This window comes from Cupressus sempervirens, chromosome 2 (genome assembly GCF_028749045.1).
Source record: "Cupressus sempervirens isolate cs-2001-9-10 chromosome 2, ASM2874904v1, whole genome shotgun sequence".
NCBI lineage: Eukaryota > Viridiplantae > Streptophyta > Pinopsida > Cupressales > Cupressaceae > Cupressus > Cupressus sempervirens.
The window spans coordinates 173,991,619-174,000,693 of NC_143119.1; the positions used below are offsets into that span (position 1 = coordinate 173,991,619).

General features: G+C 31.1%; 1 protein-coding gene across 1 annotated transcript; it reads left to right on the plus strand.

The window, feature by feature from the left end:
* Nucleotides 1-5,463: 5,463 nt before the first annotated feature.
* LOC149571619 (LEAF RUST 10 DISEASE-RESISTANCE LOCUS RECEPTOR-LIKE PROTEIN KINASE-like 1.2) lies at nucleotides 5,464-7,886 on the plus strand. Its single transcript, XM_089815710.1, has 3 exons — nucleotides 5,464-6,298; nucleotides 6,608-6,637; nucleotides 6,781-7,886. The coding sequence occupies exons 1-3, from the start codon at nucleotides 5,464-5,466 to the stop codon at nucleotides 7,884-7,886; spliced, it is 1,971 nt and encodes a 656-aa protein (XP_089671836.1).
* The last annotated feature ends 1,189 nt before the right edge of the window (nucleotides 7,887-9,075 follow it).

Below are 9,075 nucleotides of genomic sequence, written 5' to 3' on the forward strand. Positions count from 1 at the left end.
AAACATTAGATTTTTAGAATTTAGATATTATAGTATTAAAGTATTAATTAATCTGACTTTTTCATTAGATTATTTGAATCAATGATTATATTCCTCTATCTATTATTAAAATAACATTATAAAGCTATTTGAAAATGGAAAATGAATGATAGATGATTTGGACACAAAGCTTTCAAAGTTTAAGGTTTTAACCATGGGATATATAATTAAGTTTCTAACATCCTTCTTTCAGAGCTGAAAATAGCAGGATTAATAATCTAGTTTAAGAATCTAGGAAGTGGATTAACACTGGTAATTGTTTGCAATTTTTTATAATTATATGTTTTACAATTTTTTAAATTTTTTTAAATGAATAATTTTTTGTCAAGAAATATATTAGTATAAAATTATCATTTAGTTAAATTAATATTCAAAATATTTTAACAAGAATAAAAAATGTAGTAGTAGATGGGTTCAATGTTGTTTTTAGATTTTAAATCTTTATATAAGTGTTGCATTCTATGAACTATCATCATCATGTTGAAGAGTAGTAGATAGATTTTAGATCAACTAATTATATAGTATGGGTCATGCGAACTATTATCATGATGTTAAATAAAAGTAGATTAGATTTATATCAGTTATAGCTCCTACAAACTATTATTAAGATTTTCAACAAAAGTAGGAGAATTTTTAATCAACTAATTATATGCTATAGGTCCTATGAACTATTATTGTACTATTAAATAAAAGTAGATGGATTTGAGATTAGCTAATTATACTATTATAGGTTTTATCAACTACTATTATGATATTAAATAGTAGTAGAATAATTTAGATAAGCTCATTATACATCATGAAGCAATTTAAATCTAATACTTTAAAGAAACTCTTTAATAAAAATAGAAGTTATTTTTTTTTAAAAATAGAAAATTGATTTGAAACCAATCCATTATATAGTTTATCAAGCATCCAAGTTTAGATAAATAGAAATAGATACACATGTACAATTATAATTAATTTATATATTTATAATGCATGATACATTAATTTTTATTAATGAGTAGTAATCTTTTTAATAGATAGATCATTTTTAATATATAAAATTTTAGATTATATTATTTTTCATGTTATATTGTTAAAATTTAGATATGCTCTCAAATTATTGATATTAGAAAACCTTTTAATTTGTTTAGATTTATTTACTATATGGAGTAGGAAGAGGTGGGGTAATTTAATTTTTAGGGAATTCTACTATTATTTGTCATTTTGATACTAACCATTTTAAATCCTTACATTATAGATATCAGAAAAAAAATTACCTATGGATGCTCAACAAAATAATTCTGAAAACACTATCACAAGCCCACTTCTTGCAGATGACTTAGTGCAATCAAATCAAATTGTTCAAAATTATTTGGATAGATTGGGAACAATCATTTCTGAGTCTTGTAAAAAAATTACGGATGAAATTCATATTGCGAGCTTTCATATTCGAGGTGTCCAAGATTCTCAAATCTTACAGATGGGACAATATACAAAGGAAATTCATGACACATGGAAGAAATCAGTTGGGTTCTTTGAATTTATGAAAGACATCCACTATGATGAAGAGCACATGGATGGCAAAAACAACCTTTTCCTCACTGATGAATTCCACATGTTTTTGCATCACTATAATGAAATCTAGGAGTCATATTATTTGACATTAGCATTTTTTTTTTATAAATTTGTATGTTCAACTTATTAGTTTTGATGAATGCATGTTTTTTTTTCCTTTCTCTTAAATAAATTTAGTATTATACATACAGGACTATTTGGTATTTAGTATATTTGTAGATCTTCTTCTCTTACACACACAAAAAGTTCTTTCTATATGTATGTGTGAATTGTTCAAATATTAATTAAAAATGAATAAATATCTATCTTATCTGAAACACAATGCCACTAGATTTATGTGATATTTTAAACCAATTTTATAAAAAATAGTTTACTAGATCTACTATTTTTTTAATGTTTGGTTACAAATTGATTTCATAGAATTGAATATATCAAGTATGAATTTCCAATCGGATCAAGAAAGAAGACAATACCAAATGGAGCAACGAAGAGCATACCAGAGAGAATACCAAAGAGAGTATCGCAGACAACGATGAGAACAAATGACACAAGTTGAAAGAGAAGAAGAAAGAAGAAGGAACAATGAAGTCCGATGACTAAATTATGCTAGAAGAAGGGCAGAATTGCCATTATAAGAATTGGAATTACATAATAGAGATAGAATTACTCATCAGTGAACATCTGATGAAGTATCTCATTTTGAAACACAAGGGAGACATGAAGTTGATTTTGAATCAAGTGAGAGCTACAATCAAGCATTACCTGCATTTGTGGAAATGAGTCACCATAATGAAAATTCAAGAATAATAGAGTGTGTTCCTGAAATGCCTCATCCTACAAGCCAAAATAGGATAAATTTAGGTGGACAAGGCAATAGAGAAAACATACAAAACCCAACTGAATTTCTTCAAGATAATTTCTATACATTCCAAATGTAGTTTCAACAACAACTAGATAGCTTGAGAATGCCACATATGTGTTATATTTGTTAGGAAAGCTATCTACAGATTTGGGCCAGTTGCCCCCTATCAATGATAAAGCAGCATATGATAGTAATAAGTGCACAAAGTTGCTATGGAAATAATTCAACACTGTTGTCACATTAGATGAGATATTTAGACAAGATGGGGAAGATATTGAGCAACAAAGATTTTGACAACTTTTGACGAATCTGAGAGATGCAAACCCACAAATTGATGATTGGAGGTTGCTAATGTCAAGGACCTTTATCAGCATAGATGTTGCAACAAATTTTAAATTTGATAATGATGTTCATTTGTTCTCAACAAATGAAAATGTTCATGCTCATAATAATAAAATGCTACATTCATTAAAGCATCTTGTTGCACATTGTGTTGCATCAAAAGCAAGTACTATGAATACAATAGATGACTGTTCAAATGATGAGCTTGATCTGGAGTTGTTAATCTATAAGGATTCAAGGGTCATGCTAACTTCAAATCTATTGATAGAGGTTGGTCTTGTAAATGGGGCTCTTGGATACATTCGAAAAATTGTCTACAAGCAAGGTAGTGCTCCGCCTAAGCCTCCAACATATGTGATGGTTGAGTTTGATGGTTATTCAGGACTACCATTCGAAGATCATAATCCAAAGATAATTCCAATACCACCTATACAAAAGGGTAGAACACTTCAACTGCCATTGAGGTTGGCATGGGCATTGACTATTCACAAATCTCAGGGATTGACTCTTCCCAAAGAAACAATTGACATAGGACCAAGAGAAAGAGCAGGATTGACATTTGTGGTTGTTTCACGTGTAAAATCTGTCTAATGTTTGAGAATAATGCCTCCTTTCACATATGATCGTTATGAGAAAATGAAAAAGGGTAGACAAATTTTTGAGCGCAAGGATGAAGAAAATAGACTTAAGCACCTTGAAGATAGTTAATGTGATATGTTATTCTTAAATGTTATGTCTGTACAAGTCTTTTTGGACACATCAATATTTTGTTTGTAACATTTCCTACTATATTCCATGTTTTAAAAATGTCTCCATCATACAATGATAAATGATAAAGAAAACTTTCTTCATTTTAATTTATTCTATTTTGAGAAACCCTATCTTTTTTTCATGATATTTTATTTTTATAGATCTTAATTAATTGTAATGATTCATTTAGTGATATCACTTTATGTTTACAAATTATATTTACTTTTGCTTCAATGTCTCTTAATATTTGATGGCAATATTATGGATAACTTTTCTTTATTTTAACTATTAAATAGAAGATTCATTATATAATTTGAAAGAAAAAAAATTAATAAATATAATTTACTTATTCTAATTATCATCCAATATTAATTTGATTTTGTTTCATACTTTTAAAATTAGTAAACTAATCTATCTCGATATATTTCACTGGGAGGGAACCGAAAAGTAAGTCTAAAATTTTTGATTTAAATTGAGATAATATACGTAAAATCAAGCAGTAGTTATGGAAGAACCAAGACACAAGAAGCGTGCTAGGTAAACAAAAACACGAATGGTATTGTCTTTAAAAAGATGTTTGGCAGGTACACAAATCGATGGTCAGTGAACTAAACTTTATTTCTATTGACTTTATTTGGTCTATATTTAAGTATAAAAATATAAAATTGATACTAACCCTTTAAAAAATCAACATTTTATCAAATCGTTCAAAATTAATTATTCAAATGCATTATGCTATATTTTATTTATATTTATTAATAATTATAATTATTAATTTTAATAATTAAATAACCTTAACAAATTAAAATAATATTTATAAAAATAAAAAATAATAATAGAAAAATAAATATAATATATTTAAATAAATAACATTATTAATTGTGTGTCGTGTCTGCTACCAGCTTATATATACTTTTATATATATATAAAACCCGAGAGTTATCCTTCTCTGAGGCGCCTATTTTTATAATCTAACTAAGTGCAATAGGCGCCTCCAGAAGGATAACTCTCGACTTTTTTATATATATAAAAGTATATATAAGCTAGTAATTTGAACTTATGCATTACATGAAATTTTAGGAACAAGTTATATCAAATAGTAAAAAAATAAACATCAATGTAAAAGTAATAATAAATATATTTAAAATAAGAAATTAAAAATATTTAATAGATTGTGATAATTAATATTGATTAGACATGTTGTGTGAGGTGGAAGATTAAATGATTGAAAAAAAAAATCTTATCAACTTATCACAAATGTGAAAAAGATAAAGTTATAATTAATACATTCATTAATGCAAAATGAAGTTGTTAGAAAATATTTGTATTTTTTGTTGAAGAAAAATAATTTTAGCCCTCATCAAAAATAGTATGGACCAATAGAATAGATGAAAAATGTGATTTATAAAATAATGAAAAATTAGAAAAAGATATAAATATTTGAAATCTCATATAATCTTTTAAATTTTTAGATTTGATTGATCAGTGTTAATGTTATATTTGAATTGACATGAATGCATAAGTATTCTGCCTTGGCAGGAACTAATAAATATTGAATTTTGATTTTGAAATGACGTTTTGATACTTTAGTAAAGAGATGCCTTTGGCATAAATATATAGACAAATCAAAACATTAGTTTATGAGAGACCCAAAGTTTTAAACAAATTGATGCCATAACCATGACTACAATGTACACTATGAATACATAATTAAATTTAACGCCGGCTATGCTCAAAAGTCAAAGTATATCTTGAGATTACCGTGTTTTAGCGAGCCTTTATCCTCAACATCTAGAGAATAATAAGTATTAATTATAGCAACGAACGGGTCAAGTACGTTTCGAATAGAATAGAATAGAGAAAATACATTTTTTTATGGGTAGGAAATGGAAGGGAGTCGGCCATCGCGGATGGCCATGCTTTGCCACGGTTTGACATCGTTTTTCTCGCTTCTATTATTTGAAACTGCAACTAAACTCCGACGTATACAATACACTGCAGCTATGACACTGCCTCAAATCCCACATTTCTGCCCTTTCTCAATCGTATGTCGAGGCCGTGTCTTTGTATTATTCACACTCTTAATGGCACAGCTCACTCGACTCTCTGGGCTATTCATCTGTGGTGAATACGAGCTTCATCACCCTTTCGGATTTAAGAATAGCGGCCGCGGGGACTTAAGCCTTCAGCTCGACTGTAATTATGGTCACCGAGGGCCGAAACCTGTGCTTCATATCAGTGGTAAGAAATACTACATACTCTTTCCCAAATTCTATCGCAACTCTACGGCCATGGGAGGCACCATGACAATAATCGACAAAAAGCTAAGAGATAAGTGCGATCCATCTTCCAATAACTACACAGAATTAAGGTCTAGCTCTCAATTTCATATTGCCAATACACATACTGATATAGGTCTAGGGGGCCATTGTAAACGTGAATGGATAGATTTGCCCAATCAAACGGCTACGTTAAATTGTAACCCTGATTGGCACTACAATTTGACAGTGGCCGTTAACTGGGCTAAAATATGCAAATCGCAAATTGTTTTGCCGATCAATAACTCAGGAGGACCTGTAGATGAACATCAAATTAGACATGCCGGTTTCCCTATAAAATGGAATGTCAGCGAACGTTGCAGAGATTGCATGGTAAGTGGTGGGTATTGTGGTTATGGCATCTCAATGCAGTTTCATTGCAAGTGCGGGCGCGGGCACATCCCATATCCCGACATATGCCCCGCAGGTAAACATATTAATTGCTTTCTGTTTCTCCAATATAACATATAAATCGTGAAATGTTGAACTTTGTGAGTGTAGAATCTGGAAAACAGGAGGAAACAGGGCAAAACAGAGAGATATAAAAAATCACTGAGAACCCAGATTTTAATTCAGAATTTTTTATATCTCTCTGTTTTGCCCTGTTTTCAAGAATCTACTGCAAGATGAACAGAATGAAAGAGTTAAATCTCCGAATTGTATTTCTTGAACTCAGTATTGTGATAGGATTTTCTATAATCTATTACTTATGGAATTTGTGAATGAATCATTGCAGAGAATAAGAGTTCCACTGTTCTAATTCTAGGTGAGTATACATATGCGTTCTCTTTAGCTCGCTAAGTTTTATACAAATTTCTATTGTACCCAACGATTACTTGCATTTCTCCTCCAAAATCAATCACAAAATAAATTAGTAAGAAATCACTGATTTCTGCAATTGTTGTACAGGTTTTTCCATTGGAGGCGTTGCCCTGGTAGCAGCGGCAGTAATACTGCTAGTTTATATAAAGAGGAGGCATTATCCAAGGCGGGGCCTTCCTGGAGATCTCGGAGATTATGAAAGAAATGAATTGGCAGTATACCAGCAGCAGTATGTTAATTTGACCCTATTTTCTTATGAGGAACTTCAATGGGCGACGAATTGCTTCGATGAGAGAAACAAAGTTGGAGATGGAGGATTTGGGTCGGTGTATTTTGGGAAGCTTGGAGGCGGACGAAATGTGGCAGTAAAGAAGCTTTATCAGCAAAATTGTAAAAGCGTGGAGCAATTTATTAACGAGGTACAGATCTTGTCAAGTCTGAAACATCCAAATATTGTGGATCTTTACGGCTGCAGCGATCCAAGGAGTCCAGTTTTACTGCTGGTTTACGAATTCATGGCGAATGGGACCTTGGCCGATCATCTTCACGGGAGCCGAAGAACTCCGAAAGGTTTGCCTTGGGAAACTCGTTTGAACATTGCCGTAGAAACTGCTCAGGCTTTGGCGTTCCTGCATGATTTAAATCCGCCCATATTACACAGAGATGTCAAATCCACCAACATTCTTCTGGATGAAAACTTCGGGGTGAAAGTAGCAGATATGGGGCTTTCCAGGCTCTTGCCTACGAATGCATCGCATATCACAACTACGCCGCAAGGTACGCCAGGGTATATAGACCCAAATTATCATGAATGCTTTCAACTCACAGATAAGTCTGATGTTTATAGCTTTGGGGTTGTCTTGGTCGAAATCATCTCGGCTAAAGTTGCTGTTGATACGAGCCGAAAGAGAGATGAAATAATCCTCGCTGTATTGGCATCTGACAAAATCAGAAGAGGAGCTCTGGATGAAATTTTGGATCCAGAGTTGAAGGTTGAAATGGGGGAGGAGTTCAAAATCGCAGTTTCTGCAGTTGCGGAATTGGCGTTCAGGTGCCTGTCACCAGACACCGATGTTCGACCAGACATGATGGAAGTTTCTACTTGTCTCGAGGAAATAAGTCAGCTTCAACTAAGTTTGGAAGTTTCTACTTGTCTCGGGGAAATAAATCAGCTTCAACGAAGTTTGGCTTAATCGCTAATCCTAGTTCAGGAGTACTATGGGAAACGCACAACACAAGGGAAGGGAAATTTCTCAGCACTGATTAAGGGGTCTTATGTTAGTTCCTTAGAAGGGGTCTTTATGTTTTCTTAGACTGTTAGTCTCGTGGACCATGGACATCATTAAAAATCTTTCATTTCATTTCATTATTAGTGAAAAAGAAAGACCAGCTTGCTGCAAAGTGACCGATCTTCTTCATTTTCAGCTATCCCCAATCTTTTTGAAAAGAATCTAATGATTATATGCATATTGAAGGGGTACATTTTTGTAATTTTCGGATGTAGAAAAGATGTTAAGTTACTTCAATTTTTTTAATTTATAAGATATTTTATGTTTGTTAATATTATGTCTACAATTTTGCTAATAAGGTTAATATTTTAAGTTTTGATTAGTCAATTTTATTTTTATTTAAGTGATATTTATATTTTTTATGTTGTAAACTATTAAAATATGTAATTTTTGAAGTATAATGAGAATTTTAAATCTATTAGAAAAGATATCGTAAGTTAAATTGAGTAGAGAGAAGATGTACTACTTTTGAGCATTAACTATTGAATATTAATTCTGCATCTCATGCATATTAAAATGTAACTATATAATTGTTCTTTTTTTTTTTGGTACAAAATTTATCTTTGATTGTCAAATCAATTTATATTAAAGAACAGACAACAAATTGATAATATGATTTAATGTTTATAGCATATTATATTGTGTGAAGTTGAGCTTATTTCTTGAATCGTCACCCTACTCAAGCTTTATTTATTTCCATATGTTAGAACTTATCTTACTTGTATTAAATATTTCCACATATAAATAATTTATTATGCATATACTTTAATTTATTCGACCTTCATGAAAAATACTAGCTCTTTTATATGTTCTGTTGTTTATGTCATGGGCTTTGGGACCGAGCTTGTGCACCACTTGTGAATTGACTTGTGCATGTGAGATTTGACAACATAGATAGAAAATCTCTAGTATTTTTCTCGCCATATAAGAAACAAAGGACTTATTTGATATGATGTCCTAGTATGTTGAAAACATAAATGATGCAAAGAATGGGGAAACAATGCAACACAAACCAGGCTATATGTGGGCACAACTCGAATTATTTCATGATTTGATTCCTTATAAAAATGAAGACTAGTTCAACTATGTGTTA